General features: G+C 41.9%; 1 protein-coding gene across 3 annotated transcripts in view; it reads right to left on the bottom strand.

Annotated features, from left to right (window-relative positions):
• The window catches only part of LOC110519975 (collagen alpha-1(XVIII) chain), a 173,432-nt gene that overhangs the window by 95,688 nt on the left and 60,397 nt on the right, over positions 1-17,347 (bottom strand). The window contains exon 1 of one of the 3 annotated variants that reach the window (XM_021596906.2): positions 663-1,155. The exons of 1 other annotated variant lie outside the window; for it this stretch is intronic. In XM_021596906.2, coding sequence (XP_021452581.2) covers positions 663-1,026 — 364 coding nt within the window. In that variant the 5' untranslated portion in view covers positions 1,027-1,155. Of the gene's footprint in view, positions 1-662; positions 1,156-17,347 lie in introns of those variants that run through there. One more of the 3 variants, XM_021596907.2, reaches the window with a different exon arrangement.

The following is a 17,347-nucleotide window of genomic DNA, read 5'->3' as shown; positions in this document are numbered from 1 at the left end:
TGCTGGGATTGAGAAAGTTGGCCACCGCAAAGCATGGATTTGCAAAAAGGCAAACGGGAATCTATGAGCAAGCAACGTGGGGATTTTGGGGCAGGCGCCTCACTAGTAGCAAGAGTGGTAGTTGTTGAAACTGAAAGTACCTGAAAGTACTCTGTTGAGTTAAAATGATTGGCATTCCAACTAGAGCTACAGTTAATTGTTTTATAGCTACTCCGAGTTGTCTCGAGACATTCACTCCTGGGACAGGCTGACTGTCTATTGGGTAACCCATAGCATGCCCCTGTTCTGTGGTGCTTGTTCAAAGCACTTTCTGCAAGGTCCACTTGGGTAATACCCAGCGTCCCATGCTCTGTCCCAGCAAGCACACTGACATTCTCTGCTAAACCCGTGTGGTCTGTAGGTATAACTTTTCCCTCCTGGTTCTCCCACATAGAAGCTCCTGATACAGATTCAATGCTAGACCCATATCCAGATACAAATTGAGACCCAGAACCAATTTTAGACCTGGAGCTGAATTCAGACAGTCAAATTCAGAACTAAATTCAGATTCAAATTCAGACCCGCATCCGAATTCAGAACCAGATCCAAATCCAGACCCACTCCCAACCCCTGACCACCCCCAGTGACCAGATCCAGACCCCATATTGCAGAGGTGCCTTTACCAGGTTTACTTCCCCTCGACGTGGACCCATGGGAATCCTTTTCAATTGGGCGCTCATTCCTGGCTTGTGACCCCACAGTGGTCAGCTTGTGGGTCTCCGTGGCCTTCGAATGCTGGTCCCAAGTTTGTACAAACTTACGTTTCCCACTAGCTACGTCAATGATCTCTGCCCCATCTTCTCCAACGTTGTCCGGCTTTGGTGATTTCCCGCTAGCCACAGGGTTCCCAGATCCCTCATTGTCCAGCGTTGGGGCCTCAGTGGTGCCGTCTGTACTGCTCCAGGAAAACCACAACGCCTCACTATGACCCACCAAGAGTACCAGTAAAAAAGAGACACCCAGCTGGAATCCAATCTTGCAATCCATCCTGCTGCTGCCCACTAGTACTCCACCAGCAGCGTTGATCAAGCTCCCAGAGTGAACTGTGACTTGCCCACAGCCACTGATTCACTCCACATGCACCGTTCTCCTCCAGTGCTCTGCAGAGTCACCACACACAGCCCACCAGCCAGAGGGGGAAAAGTGAAGAGGAGTGTCTTAATTCAAAGGGGGGACGGCAGAGGGAGGTCTCTTCCTTATTGGTTACACTCTTAATCTTTCCCTCCTACACTCCTTTTGTCACAGCAGTGAAAAGGGTATCTTCTGCTGTGATACCTTTAGAAAAAATGTTTGCTTGCCTTTCAATTTAAATGTTGGTGCTTTTCAATGTTTTATAGAAAATTGCCATTTGTTCCTCCTGAGTTAATCCCTTTGTACAAGCATAATAAGAGAAACACCCTATCCTAAAAACTAAAGTAGGTAAAAGTAGCAGGACCTAAGGATGTGCACTTCTCCATTCATGAACAATTCGATACGCATCTATACTGAACAAAAATATAAAAGCAACATGTGAAGTGTTGGTACCATGTTTCCTGAGCTGCTGAAATAAAATATTCCAGAAATGGTCCATATATACAAAAAGCTTATTTCTCTCATATTTTGTGCACTAATTTGTTTACAGCCCTGTTAGTGCTAATTTCTCATTTGCCAAGATAATCCATCCACCTGACATCTGATTAAACAGCATAATCATTACAGAGGTGCACCTTCTGCTGGGGACAATTAAAGGCCACTCTAAAATGTGCAGTTATATCACACAACACACATCCACAGTCAAGTTTTGAGGGAGTGTGCAATTGACATGCTGACTGCAGGAATGTCCACCAGAGTTGCTGCTCGTCGTCCTCAACAGGGTCTAGACCTGACTGCAGTACGGCATCTTAACCTCCTTCAGTAGGCAAATGCTCACCTTCGATGGCCACTGGCACGCTGGAAAAGTGTGCACTTCACGGATGAATCCCAGTTTCAACTGTACCGGGCAGATAGCAGACAGTGTTTATAGCGTTGTGTGGGCAAGTGGTTTGCTGATGCCAACGTTGTGAACAGAGTCCCCCATGGTGGCGGTGGGGTTATGGTATGGGCAGGCATAAGCTACGGACAAGGAACACAATTTAATTTTATCGATGGCGATTTGAATGCACAGAAATACCATGACAGGATCCTGAGGTCCATTATTGTGCATTCATCTGCCTCCACCTCATGTTTAAGCATGATAATGCACGGCCCCATGTTGCAAGGATCTGTACACAATTCCTGGAAGCTGAAAATGTCCCAGTTGTTCCAAGGCCTGCATACTCACCAGACATGTCACGCATTGAGCATGTTTGGAATGCACTGGATTGACATGAACGACTGTTTGTTCCAGTTCTCACCAATATCCAGCCACTTCGCACAGCCATTGAAAAGGAGTGGGACAACATTCCACAATCAACAACCTGATCAACTCTATGCGAAGGAGATGTGTCACTCTGCATGAGGCAAATACCAGATACTGACTGGTTTTCTGATCCTTGCCCTTACTTTTTTTTAAGCTATCTGTGACCAACAGATGCATATCTGCATTCCAGTCATGTGAAATCCATAGATTAGGACCTATTGAATTTATTTCAATTGACTGATTTCCTTATATTAACTAACTCAGTAAAATCTTTGAAATTGTTGGATGTTGCATTTATATTTTTTGCGATTAGGTTGGATTTTAAAAAAAACTAAACAAATGTCATTAAAGTGTGTTGCTGATGGGATGACTTCTTTAATCTGAATGGCCGTCTCATAGTGTATGTGTGTAGGCACCTGAGTTGAGCCAAAGGGAAGACTGAGCATCTTCCACCCCACTATCAGATTTATGATTGTCGTCTCCCCCAACTTATTATTTGAAATCACCATCACCCACTGATTAACTTGTACTTTTTGCAGATAAATGTTTTGAGCTAGTGCTATGTCAATATTTATGTTTTACCCAGTCTCCAGAGCGAATGGTTTAGACCGTTTGGAATTTTTACATTGAGTTTCTCCAACCCTGACCAATGACTGCCCTGACCATGCGCAGCTCGCAAAAAGGACTGCTGTACGCTATGTGAAAATACACTGACCGTTTAAAGCAAAACTATCAAAACTATTTGTTATTGTGAACGTGCATAATCAAAATAAAATCTGAATGATTGAAAACCCCAACCAGCAGTTGAACGTTAGTTGTCTCCAACTCCGGTAAAAAATTAATGATCTACAGTGTACTTGGTAACACTGATCCAGCAAATTACATTGGTTGACACTCAACTAATAAAGCCTATTATTTGATAATGTGAATGGTGAAGGAGTCACACAGGTGTATCCTGTTAGAACAGGGATAGGCCAACCTCTCGTTGGTGCGAGCAGTTGTAGCACTGAGCAGCACTGTGCACACAGTTGTACAGTAACTGCATATGACTGTCAGATAACATGCATAAAGGTTTGATGGGCTACTGAACCGAAGGAGAGGATGCATCAATTCAGTCAACAGATAAGAGGTATTTTCGGAGTAAAACATTAGTGAACCTGCTATTAGTAATATTTTAATCCATTTTCTGACCGATGCGTGCTTTTAATTTGGACTGCTTGGGCTCCCTTGACCATCTGTGAATCTTTACATTTACAAGTAGGAGTATGAGGAGTGAGTGTTCAGGGTTTTATGGTCTTGCTCTTCTCCACCTCTGTCATTTGATCTGAAGTATAGAGGGATATAAACAAACATGACATTAATTACATTCTTTATCGTTTGTGTGAAAGATAAAAATACAGCAATGCGGTAAACACATTCGCACATTCGTTTCACCAAACAGCAGTATAAAATAGCTTATTAGCTATCCGACAGAGCCAGTAATGCAATGATACATTTAACAATCCATTTGTCTAGGAACATGAGATCAAAATCAAATTCTATGATCCAGAGATGAGTAATCACATCGTTTCTTAAGAGAGACTTTCCCAGAGTTTTATTAAGTTTGAGAGCAATCAAAACATATCGCCTGGCAAAATGAACTCTGTGTACTCGGTTTCTATCAGGAACACATATCAGGGTGGATCGAAGGTGGATGAACTTGTACAAAAATTCTTCACTTATTCTCTCTCCCACCCCCTGTGCATACCATTCCCTCCCAAGTCTCACATAAATCTTTGTCTCCTGCCCTACCTCATAATTAATTTTCCACTCTGTCTAGGCCCCCTGCTTCTGGGGCCCCATGCTGCGTGTGGTTACATAGTAATCCTAGGTCTCACTGTCTTGTTCAGACTGGTTCCAGGATGGCCTGTGGGGGACGTTAACAGAGACCCTTGACATCTGCTAATGGGAGCGTTGCGATCTAAGGAAGAGGGGCTGTGTCGCTCTCTAATAGCACGAGGCTTTAAAAAAAAAAAAGACATGCTGGGGCTGTGTATAGGTTCTGCTTGTTGACAGAGGAACTCAACCGCAAACGCATTGCCCACGGCCCCCATATCATTTTCAGTGGTCCTATGTTGGGGAGTCTTGTCAATGGAAATCTCTTCACAATAGCATGACAACTTTATCCCTTGGCGTGACTTGTGTCTCAGCATAGCTCAGAGTCAGTGAGGGTCCCATTCACCCCTTGTCTTGGAGTCTCCATGTTAGTTTGTTCACCACCTCCCCCACTCGCCTCAAACAATGATTTTTTTGAGATTCAGGGTCATACAATCGCTGTCAGTCAAAGAGAATGTCATGTCTTGTTTATCAAAGCTTCTACTGTATCTAATGGGAACAAAAATAGTCAAAGAAATAGGTAATTAACTTGGTCTGGGACTTACTGGTATAATCAAGTTTTGTGTTATTTCTCCAAAATAAGCATTTATCTAGAAGGGCTGTGAAGAAAAGGGTCTAAGGTGAAACAGTATTACTGAAGCATGATCTTCTAATACGATACAGGCTAGTCTACTGTGCGAACATGGGCAGTCATCCATCCTGAATTAAGTTAATTTAGTTCAGTCTCAAAAAGCAAGTTGGAGCATGTTGGAATGCATATTGATTCAGTGGCCTCCTTTTGGGATGCATGCTTGCTTGCCCCTTGAGGGAGAGAGGGAGGTAACCCCATTGCACAGGATATACTAGCAGTTTGCTTATGCAAAAGGAAGAATGACAGTCACTTCCTACGAGGAAGTGAGGCTTTGGTTGTAACATGCCAAAGACCATTTGTTGGATCTGAAGGGAAACATTGCAAAACTTTTCCAAGAGGACAAAAAGGCAGGGTTGCTACTGTAAAACTGTTAAAGCCCTTATGCAGTTTTTGTAATTGTACTTTTAAATCATCACTGTTAATCTAATAAATCATGGATTATTTAATGAAAATAACTAAGATATATTTTTTATGATTTATTTCCCTGAGCCTCCTTTGGTCCTTGAAATGCTCAGTCAGATGTGAAGATATTTACATACACAGCCCTGATTGGCTGATAGGATGGTCTCGAGCCCACTCCCTCAACCAGAAGTTCCATCCCACCTGAACAGGCTGAAATTCCAGACATTTGTTTCAAACAGCCTTAAGACAAAAGGGGAATAATGAACATTTTCACAATTTCAGTGTTGTGTCAACATCAGTGTGGAAATATATTTTTAAATTAGCAGGAAATCACAGTTTAACTGCACTGCCCCATTAAATAGGACTACCATTAATCTGCATTTAAGTCAATTTGAGCTCCATTCCCAGGAAAAATATTTCAGGTATATGTTTGGCGTGCCAGCAGTTAATGAGAAAATACAAAAATAACATACTAAACCAGGCACTGAAAGCAGACCCTTTTTCTGCTGAAAATCAATGAATGCATGCAGTGCTTAGGGTAATGTACTGGACCGACTACACTTAGTCTTCAGTAAAACAACAAAAGTCTACTGTAAACCACGGAAAACCTGCAGACATCCAGCGATTGAACTAAACTGGTAAATCGCTCTTGTGCGTTTATCCCCACTGGCCACATGAGGTTTGTAATTAAGACAAGGAAGGGGATTTGGAAATGGATAATGATCACTTGACACCGGAAACAAAGGTTAATGAACTCATACTCTAATTTTCCCTCACCAGAGAAGATATTAGCACAACACTGTTATAATGAATGTCTTTTGTCTCCCATTGTTTGCCTGTTTTCTAAGGAAATGAACAAGTCACAACTTTCAGATAAAGCAGTCTATTGAATTACTTCCATGTGGAGTCCAAGTTACCACCCCTTCATTCCGGTTACAACTTCATATCAATCCACAACACCCATCTCCCTCTTTGATTCTCACAGATTAGGATGAAGGAGGATTTAATGTGTTGTCCTATGCATTCGCCCCATCGTGATCACAGAGCTAGCTTCCTCCGTTGCTCTCATATCCGACCTGTCGGTTATAAAACTTTTTTTTAAAGTGTGTGTGGTAGATTTTTTTCAAACCATGCAGACACATCCTGCCCCTTTTCTGATATCGGCTTTGTGTGTGTGTGTGCCCCTCCCTCTCCAAGTCCAGTCACTGTGCATCAGATGCCAGAGCCTTCTGCCTCCCACCATACCCAAAGAGAGAATTATACTGTTAAGTAGAACAAAGACTTAGCATGGATGCAGTTGTCTGGAGAAATACAACTAGAGTGTTTTTAGTGCAGCTATGAAATGAATGGGCAGGGCCTACATGTGTCTTAAATGTGAAATGTAATGCGTGATAGTTCACAGGGTTTGCAAGGTTTCATAGGTCTGGGAGGGGTGGAAGTCTGGCGAAAAGAGTGGGTGGCCATGAATATCCTCAGCTTGGTGTGTGCTCTGCTGGAGTCTCCTCCGCATCAGGAAACATGTTTATTTCTGGAAATCCCTGAGAGATAAATTCTAAAAACGGATGCCGCGTAAGATGCCTTCTGAGTGACAGCGCCCAAGCGTTTTCAACACAGGATCTCTCCACGGAACAAATGTACCTCGAGTGCAGTCGAACAGTGAAGAGCTCTCATTTTTCTTTCATGTCCACATCCTGTCGTGGACATGAGGCATGTTCATTTGCAAAGGGTAATTATTTGCAAGGATTGTGTAATGTATGCACTGTTATGTCTAACAAAGGCAACAGAGTTCAGTTATAAGAAACTTGGACACCATACTTTTGTTTTTTCACTGTGGTGCCTTGGGATAAGGTTAGTACTTTAAGGTTTTAAAACGGAGTAATAAAACCAAATCATTATCTAATTTGTGGCCCATTTTCCTCATGTTAACAATGTAAAAATCCAAGTATTTCAGTTGTCGTGGTTAAAACTTACAAATAAATGCTCATTAACTTTTAAATGCTCAAACTTGAAACTTCACTGCTTTAACTAATGATATCTGAACCATAAATTCCTGTTCCAGTATAAAATCAAGAATCATACTGTAGGTAAAGGGAATGTCAAATCAAACGAAGATGTGTTGAATGGCTCTTGATGAAGTGTAATACATAGATCACAGGTTCAGCGGTACCCTATCACATCAAACAGTAGGGAGAAAGATACAAAAATTCTGCATAGATGGGTACATATACAGAACAAAAATATATAAACGTAACATGTAAAGTGTTGGTCCCATGTTCATGAGCTGAAATAAAAGATCCCAGAAATGTTCCATACAGACAAAAACCTTTTTATGCACAAACTTGTTTACTTCCCTGTTATTAAGCATTTCTCCTTTGGCAAGGTAATCCATCCACCTGACATGTGGCATAACAAGACGCTGATTAAACCGCATGATTATTACACAGGTAGACCTTGTGCTGTGGACAATAAAAAGCCACTCTAAAATGTGTAGTTTTGTCACACAACACAATGCCACACGTCTCAAGTTGAGGGAGGAATGTCCACCAGATCTATTGCCAATTGCCAATTTCTCTACCATAAGCTGCCTCCAACATAGTTTTAGAGATTTTGGCAGTAAGTCCAACCGACTTCACAACCGCAGACCACATGTAACCATGCCAGTCCAGTACTTCCACATCCGGCCTCTTCACCTGCGGGATAGTCTGAGACCAACCACCCGGACAGCTGATGAAACGAAGGAGTATTTGTGTCCGTAATAAAGCCCTTTAGTGGGGAAAAACTCCTGATTGGCTAGGCCTGGCTCCCCAGTGGGTGGGCCTATGTCCTCCCAGGCCCACCCATGGCTGTGCTCCTGCCAAATCATGTTAACTCCATAGAATAGGGCCTAAGGAATTTATTTCAATTGACTTATTTCCTTCTATGATTTTACTGATATACAGTTCATATAAGGAAATCGGTCAATTGAAATGAATTCATTAGGCCCTAATCTATGGATGTCACATGACTATGCAGGGGCACAGCTCTGGTGGAATTCTTATGGTAGAGAAATTAACAGTCAATAGTCTGGCAACAGCTCTGGTGGACATTACTGCAGTCAGCATGCAAATTGCGCGCTCCCTCAAAAACATCTGTGTTTCGTTGCGTTTATAATTTTGTTCAGTATACATGACTGTCCTTAAAAAAATACACATATACTATTCATTTGAATTCTGGAGGAGTCAAGATACTAGCTTTTGATGTAGCAGGGGAACTTCTCAAGTCCCCCTGCAGACAGAAACGCCTAGGTTGTGTTCATTAGGGCACGCAACAGGAAACCTTTAAAAACGTTTTGCAACAGAAACCTAAAATAAGTATTTCTTATTGGACAAATCCAGGTGGTTCCTCCCTGTTTTCTTCAGTTTAGTGCACACTGAACAAGACCCATAGGCTTACTGTGGGAAGGAATCACATCTGAGCTTGGTATCAAATTAACTACAAAACTAAGAAACCCTTTGTGAAAAGCAGCCTACAACAACTTGGCCTTAGTGTGCTTGTTACATCAAGTGGTAACTATTGGAAGTAATATCTTCTTTGGCCAGAGCCCAAAACATTGTGGGAACTCGTGATTCTCCATTAAGTCTCAGGGATCTGTGAAGGAATCTTGTGGCGGATATGCACTTGGCATCGAACCAAGGGGCATCGACGGGAGGAGGTGGCTGTAGAAATAATCATGAGTGGCACTGTAAATTGTAGTGGACAAGGGCAGTTGAATGCCCATCAATATGATAACTAAAGGAAAAACAGGGACATGAAGCAGAAAATGGTTTTATTTCCATGCTTATCATCTTCCTGGTATCACTGCTAAAGTTAAAAATGAAAAATATTAACTGTAATGTGAGCCCTGTGTGCATCCCCCCTTCATATCCCACACCTTCTCCCTTGTTGTTACAGCTAGCTAGGGTCATTGGCCTCTTGCTGGGAGTCACCGTAATGCCAGGGCCATGGTGAATAAACAGGCCCCGGTATATGGACTCCAGACACAGCCTTATCAAATGACACACACTGATCACTTTACCTACTCACATTCCTATTCACTTCTACACACAAAACACACTTCAGTTTACTTTAACTTCCTGTCACGCATTCATATACACACTCCCTCAATTACGCACAAACATATGTATGTACATTTGCATGATCCCACAAACGCACAACTACAGTAACAGTCAGAAGTTTGGACACACGTACTCATTCAAGGGTTTATATTTATTTTTTACAATTTTCTACACTGTAGAATAATAGTGAAGACATCAAAACTATGAAATAAAACATTTAAATAATGCAGTACACCACCCAAAAAAGTGTTAAACAAGTAAAAAAATATATATTTTAGATTCTTCAAAGTAGCCACCCTTTGCCTTGATGACAGCATTGCACACACTTGGCATTCTTTCAACCACCACCACTTGGAATGCTTTTCCAACGGTCTTGAAGGAGTACCCACATACAAATCAAATCAAATGTATTTATATAGCCCTTCGTAGATCAGCTGATATCTCAAAGTGCTGTACAGAAACCCAGCCTAAACCCCCAAACAGCAAGCAATGCAGGTGTAGAATCACATACAGTATGCTGAGCACTTGTTGGCTGCTTTTCCTTCACTCTGCAGTCCAACTCATTCCAAACCATCTCAATTTGGTTGAGGTCGGGTGATTATGGAGAACAGGTCATCTGATAAAGCACTCAATCACTCTCCTTCTTCTTCAAATAGCCCTTACACAGCCTGGAGATGTCTTGAAAAACAAATGATAGTCCCACTAAGCACAAACCAGATGGGATGGTGTATCGCTGCAGAAATCTGTGGTAAAGTGTGTCTTGAATTCTAAATAAATCAGTGTCACCAGAAATGCACCCCCCACACCTCCTCCATGCATCACAGTGGGAATCACACATGCGGAGATCATCCGTTAATCTACTCTGCGTCTCACAAAGACACGACGTTTGGAACCAGAAACACTCACATTTGGACTCATCAGACGAAAGGACAGATTTCCAACAGTCTAATGGCCATTGTTCGTGTTCTTTGACCCAAGCAAGTCTCTTCTTATTATTGGTGTCCTTTAGTAGTGGTTTCTTTGCAGCAATTCAACCATGGAGGCCTGATTCATGCAGTCTTCTCTGAACAGTTGATGTTGAGATGTGTCCGTTACTTGACCTCTGTGAAGCATGTATTTGGGCTGCAATTTCTGAGGCTGGTAACTCTAATGAACTTATCCTCTGCAGCAGAGGTAACACGGGGTCTTCCTTTCCTATGGCGGTCCTCATGAGAGCCAGTTTCATCATAGCGCTTGATGGTTTTTGCGACTGCACTTTAAGAAACTTTCAAATTTGGTATTTTACCAAATATCTTTTGTATACCACCCCATACCTTGTTACAACACAACTGATTGGCTTAAACACATTTTAAGGAAAGAAATTCCACAAATTAACAAGGCACACCTGTTAATTGAAATCCATTCCAGCTGACTACACCATGAAGCTGGTTGAGAGAATGCCAAGAGTGTGCAAAGCTCTCAAGGCAAAAGGTGGCTACTTTGAAGAATCTAAAATATATCTAAATTTGTTTAACACTTCTTTGGTTGCTACATGATTCCATGTGTTATTTCATAGTTTTGATGTCTTCACTATTATTCTACAATATAGAAAATAGTCTAAATAAATAAAAACCCTGGAATGAGTAGGTGTGTCCAAACTTTTGACTAGTACTGTATATGACTGTCTGCAAACCCCTGTGGCCATACATAGTGTAATGTCACAGCTGGGCAGTATAATACATATATCTAGGTATGCGCCAACAGCAGACCAGAAATAAACACAAATATTGTGATAAGATCTAATAAATGTACCTACCACACAAAACGCAAAGGAAACCACAAAGCAGGTCAACCACAAAGGGTTGAAGAAATACAGCGATTACCAGAACTTTCATAAGTTTGACTCTTGAGAAAAGGAATTGGAAAAAGCATGGGGGCGTTGAGATGCAAACTCTCACTGGAGGTCTGACTGGCTAAATTGTTTCTCTTGCTGTGTACACAGGGGATGTGTCACCTCGAAACCAAAATACTAAGAGGTTTTTAAACTTAACAACAGATAGGAGGAGTATCTGGTCCCTGTCCAACAACTTACTCCCCATTCAGCTGACCTGACAAAACTGTTGAGTAGGCTTGTACACCGACAAAACATCAATTTCCTCTCAACTCCCCTCATGTCCTTCGTGAAAACCAATGATGTTAATATAGCTAGTGTCATGAAACCATCAGTGGTAATCCTGAAGTTCCCAGCAGATGGCAGCACTCAAAAGAATATATCCAGAACTGCTGTGCCAATAGCCATGTTTCTCAATCCATAACTGTGAGACTCAACACATTCTGGTTGAATTAGGTGTGTTAGTGCTGGGCCAAAGCAAATATGTGCAACCAGTGAGGGGCCTCCCAGGAATGGATTGAGAAACTTTGTCCTGTAGCATTCTGTAGACTCCATCATTTGTGTGTGTGTATACACAAGTTCCACAGGGCACTATTGCAGCACCTGAAGGAACGTTTGAAAAGGCTATAATGCAGAGTTCACAAAGCCATTTTAGGCAGATAAGGAAGGAGACGGTCACAAAGCCATTTTAGGCAGAAAATGTCGGAGATGTGTTTATGGAGATTGAGTAAAGGCGGACAAGGAAGGTTGGAGGAGGTTCAAACCAAGGAGTGTGGGAGGGGAGTTAATTTGACAGCCATCTTTTCAGGCCTGCTCTCGGAAGCCTCGTACTTTAGACAAAGCTATCCTGTAGAGACAAACCCCAGAGCCAGCTCAGCCCTGTGGAATCTTGCGGTCCTGCTCAGGCAAGCAGAAGCAGCATCCACCAACTTCAACGCTACATTCCTGAACAACCTGGGAGAATGTAGCCCATAGAAACTCAGCCCAGTCAAATAGATGCAGTAGAGAGAGAGACTGAGGGAAAGCGAGAGAGACCGCGAGAGCGTGTTTCCTCAAGGAACCTTTTTAAGGCAGAATACATCTATAGTCTTAGCAACATCACTGAAAACCATGTGCCTCTAGCAAAAATCATGTAAAAGTTATTCCCAAGATTACCGGAACTATGTTTTTTCTTTCTGCCGCGGATTTGTGCGGATGTCGTTGGCCGTTTTAAACTACTCGCAAGCCGCTATAACAAACATTATGGTGGTGGGTAGTGGTTAAGAGCATTGGGTCAGTAACTGAAAAGTTGCTGGTTCAAATCCCTGATCTGACTATGTGAAAAGTCTGTTGATGTGCCCATGTGCTCTCTGCGCTTTTAACGGACCTCTGAGACTATCACAGTGCAGGTGCATTTATACGGAGACTTGATTACACACAGGTGGATTGTATTTATCATCATTAGTCATTTAGGTCAACATTGGATCATTCAGAGATCCTCACTGAACTTCTGGAGAGAGTTTGCTGCACTGAAAGTAAAGGGGCTGAATAATTTTGCACGCCCAATTGTTCAGTTTTTGATTTGTTAAAAAAGTTTGAAATATCCAATAAATGTCGTTCCACTTCATGATTGTGTCCCACTTGTTGTTGATTCTTCACAAAAAATTACAGTTTTATATCTTTATGTTTGAAGCCTGAAATGTGGCAAAAGGTCGCAAAGTTCAAGGGGGCCGAATACTTTCGCAAGGCACTGTATTGAATTAGTTAGATTAATTTGAACGTTTTTGGAGGATATTCCAAATGCCATTATCGCAAGAGTCAAGGTTCTGTTATTTTTATTTTGAGCATTTAGGTCTGCTTGTTCTCGTGTTGAACTTTGGTCTCGTCTTCTTCGCTCCTCTGTGCTGTGTACTCCCATTTACGCCGGAGATCTGTATATAATTATGAGGTGAACGTCTCCGCCCTAACAATGGGAGTCATTGTCTCAAATGCGGGAAGGCCGGTGACAAGCTTAGTTCCAAAATAAGCCCATAGAAACGCATTGGCTTTGTTTTTTATATTAGGGTACAACGTACCGCTAGCTGCATTTTAGCCAGACTGTTATACTTGCTGTCTAGTCTGTGTTTTATAAATCTGCAATAAGCATGAAACACAATTACATAAGGAATTGGCAACTCGCTCTCATTAGGAGAAATACGGTAGGCCACTAGATTTCAACATCTGAACAAAGTGGACAGGCTAACATGCTTTTCAAACAGTTGGAGACAGACAGAAGGGTGTGTTAACAATTCTGCAGTTCCACTTCATTAGCTAGTAAATAGCTCTAAGTTAGCTAAAATTTAAACAGAAAGATTAGCTGGCTAATCTAGCACGTGGGCTTGAGAGATAGTTCTCATTAACAGTGTACATTTTTTTATAGCCTAATGCAAGAAGTTAGTAATTATTAGTCGATGTGCATTATGCACGGTTCTAGTTAGATTTGTAACAAAAAAGGTCATTTTCATAGACCGACTTGAAAGCCAGATCAGTGATTATCGCAACACAAAAAAAGCTGGTTAAACTATTTTGAACAAATTAAATAATTAGGCCGCTCAGCAAGGAAGAAGCCACTGCTCCAAAACCACCATAAAAAAGCCAGACTACGGTTAGCAACTGCACATGGGGACAAAGATTTTTATTTTTGAAGAAATGTCCTCTGTTCTGATGAAACAGAAATAGAACTGTTTGGCATAATGACCATCGTTATGTTTGGAGGAAAAAGAGGGAGGCTTGCAAGCCAAAGAACACCATCCCAACCGTGAAGCACGGGTGTGGCAGCATCATATTGTGGGGGTGCTTTACTGCAGGAGGGACTGGTGCACTTCACAAAATAGATGGCATGACGAGGATCAAAAATTATGTGGATATATTGAAGCAACATCTCAAGACATCAATCAGGATGTTAAAGCCTGGTCGCAAATGGGTCTTCCAAATGGACAATGACCCCAAGCATACTTCCAAATTTGTGGCAAAATGGCTTAAGGACAACAAAGTCAAAGAATTGGAGTGGCCATAACAAAGCCCTGACCTCAATCCTATTGAAAATGTGTGAGCAGAACTGAAAAAGTGTGTGAGAGCATGGAGGCCTACAAACCTGACTCAGTAACACCAGCTCTGTCAGGAGGAATGGGACAAAATTCACCCAACTTATTGTGGGAAGCTTGTGGAAGGCTAGCAAAAACGTTTTACCCAAGTTAAACAATTTAAAGGCAATGCTACAAAATACTAATTGAGTGTATGTAAACTTCTGACCCACTGGAAATGTGACGAAAGAAGTAAAAGCTGAAATAAATCATTCTCTCGACTATTATTCTGACATTTCACATTCCTAAAATAAAGTGGTGGTCCTAACTGATCTTAGACAGGGAATTATTACCAGGATTAAATGTCAGGAATTGTGAAAAACTGAGTTTAAATGCATTTGGCTGAGGTGTATATAAACTTCCGACTTCAACTGTATATGTGTGTGTACACACACACACACACACACACACACACACACACACACACACACACACACAGAACAAAAATATAAATGCAAAATGAAACAATTTAAACGATTTTAAGTATTTACAGTTCATATAAGGACAACAGTCAACTGAAATTAAATCATTAGCATCACCCACTTGGGAGCAAGGCCAAGCCAATCAGGCCCGTGTTTCACATAGCCAGCCACGTATAGTCGTTGGGCTTAGTAGGCTTTTTACTGTGCTTTGAACGACAACTGAAAAGCAAGTAGGGCTGGGCGAGAATCATATCCAGATTTTTTCAAACTTATGGTCGATTCACAATATACACTACCAGTCAAAAGTTTGGACACCTAGTCATTCAATGTTTTTTTTTGTCATTTTTGCTATTTTCTACATGATTGAACAATAGTGAAGACATCAATACTATGAAATAACACATGAAATCATGTAGTAACCAAAAAAGTGGAAACAAATCCAAATAGATTTTATATTTGAGATTCTTCAAAGTAGCCACCCTTTGCCTTGATGACAGCTTTATACACTCTTGGCATTCTCTCAACCAGCTTCATGAGGTAGTCACATGGAAGGCATTTCACTTAACAGGTGTGCCTTGTTTAAAAGTTAATTTGTGGAATATCTTTCCATCTTAATACTTTTGAGCCAATCAGTTGTGTTGTGACAAGGTAGGGGTGGAGTACATTAGACGGTATTTTACCAAATAGGACTAAGTCCATATTATGGCAAGAACAGCTCAAATAAGCAAAGAGAAACGACAGCCCATCAATACTTTAACATGGAACCCAAACCGGCTGCGGGCGTGCGCCATCGTGCATAAATGTATTTTGTCCCCCCACACCAAAGGATAGGATAGCAGGATAAAATATCAAAACAAACTCTGAACCAATTACATTAATTTGGGGACAGGTCGAAAAGCATTAAACATGTATGGCAATTTAGCTAGCTAGCTTGCACATGCTAGCTAATTTGTCCTGGGATATAAACATTGAGTTGTTATTTTAACTGAAATGCACAAGGTCCTCTACTCCGACAATTAATCCACACATAAAACGGTCAACCGAATCGTTTCTAGTCATCTCTCCTCCTTCCAGGCTTTTTCATCTTTGAACTTATATGGTGATTGGCAGGTTGCTGCAAAGAAACCACTACTAAAAAGGACACCAATTAGAAGAAGAGACTTGCTTGGGCCAAGAAAGTTGAGCAATGGACAGACTGTTGGAAATCTGTCCTTTGGTATGATGAGTCCGAATTTTAGATTTATGATTCCAACCGCTGTGTCCATGTGAGATGCAGAGAAGGTGAATGGATTTTCTCCACATGTGTGGTTCCCACCATGAAGGTGGTGTGATGGTGTGGGGGTACTTTGCTGGTGACACTGTCAGTGATTTATTTAGAATTCAAGGCACACTTAACCAGCATGGCTACCACAGCATTCTGCAGCGATACGCCATCCCATCTGGTTTACACTTAATGGGACTATCATTTGTTTTTCAACACACTTCCAGGCTGTATAAGGGCTATTTGACCATGGAGTTCTGCCTAAGATGACCTGGCCTCAACAATCACCCGACCTCAACCCAACTGAGATGGTTTGGGATGAGATGGACCGCAGAGTGAAGGAAAAGCAGCCAACAAGTGCTCAAAATACGTGGGAACTTCTGATGGAAAAGCATTCCTCATGAAGCTGGTTGAGAGAATGCAAAGTGTGTGCAAAGCTGTCAAGGCAAAGGGCGGCTACTTTGAATAATCTAAAATATGAATATACACTGCTCAAAAAAATCAAGGCAACACTAAAATAACACATCGTAGATCTGAATGAATGAAATTTTCTTATTAAATACTTTTTTCTTTACATAGTTGAATGTGCTGACAAAATCACACAAATTGGAAATCAAATTTATCATCCCATGGAGGTCTGGATTTGGAGTCACACTCAAAATTAAAGTGGAAAACCACACTACAGGCTGATCCAACTTTGATGTAATATCCTTAAAACGAGTCAAAATGAGGCTCAGTAGTGTGTGTGTCTTCCACGTGCCTGTATGACCTCCCTACAACGCCTGGGCATGCTCCCGATGAGGTGTCGGATGGTCTCCTGAGGGATCTCCTCCCAGACCTGGACTAAATGATGTCCCAGATGTGCTCAATTGGATTCAGGTCTGGGGAACGGGCGGGCCAGTCCATATCATCAATGCCTTCCTCTTGCAGGAACTGCTGACACACTCCAGCCACATGAGGTCTAGCATTGTCTTGCATTAGGAGGAACCCAGGGCCAACCGCACCAGCATAAGGTCTCACAAGGGGTCTGAGGATCTCATCTCGGTACCTAATGGCAGTCAGGCTACCTCTGGCGAGCACATGGAGGGCTGTGCGGCCCCCCAAAGAAATGCCACCCCACACCATGACTGACCCACCGCCAAACCGGTCATGCAGAAGGATGTTGCAGGCAGCAGAACGTTCTCCACGGCGTCTCCAGACTGTTACGTCTGTCACATGTGCTCAGTGTGAACCTGCTTTCATCTGTGAAGAGCACAGGGCGCCAGTGGCGAATTT

This window comes from Oncorhynchus mykiss, chromosome 3 (genome assembly GCF_013265735.2).
Source record: "Oncorhynchus mykiss isolate Arlee chromosome 3, USDA_OmykA_1.1, whole genome shotgun sequence".
Taxonomy (NCBI): domain Eukaryota; kingdom Metazoa; phylum Chordata; class Actinopteri; order Salmoniformes; family Salmonidae; genus Oncorhynchus; species Oncorhynchus mykiss.
This window is presented reverse-complemented; position numbering and strand designations above follow the sequence as displayed.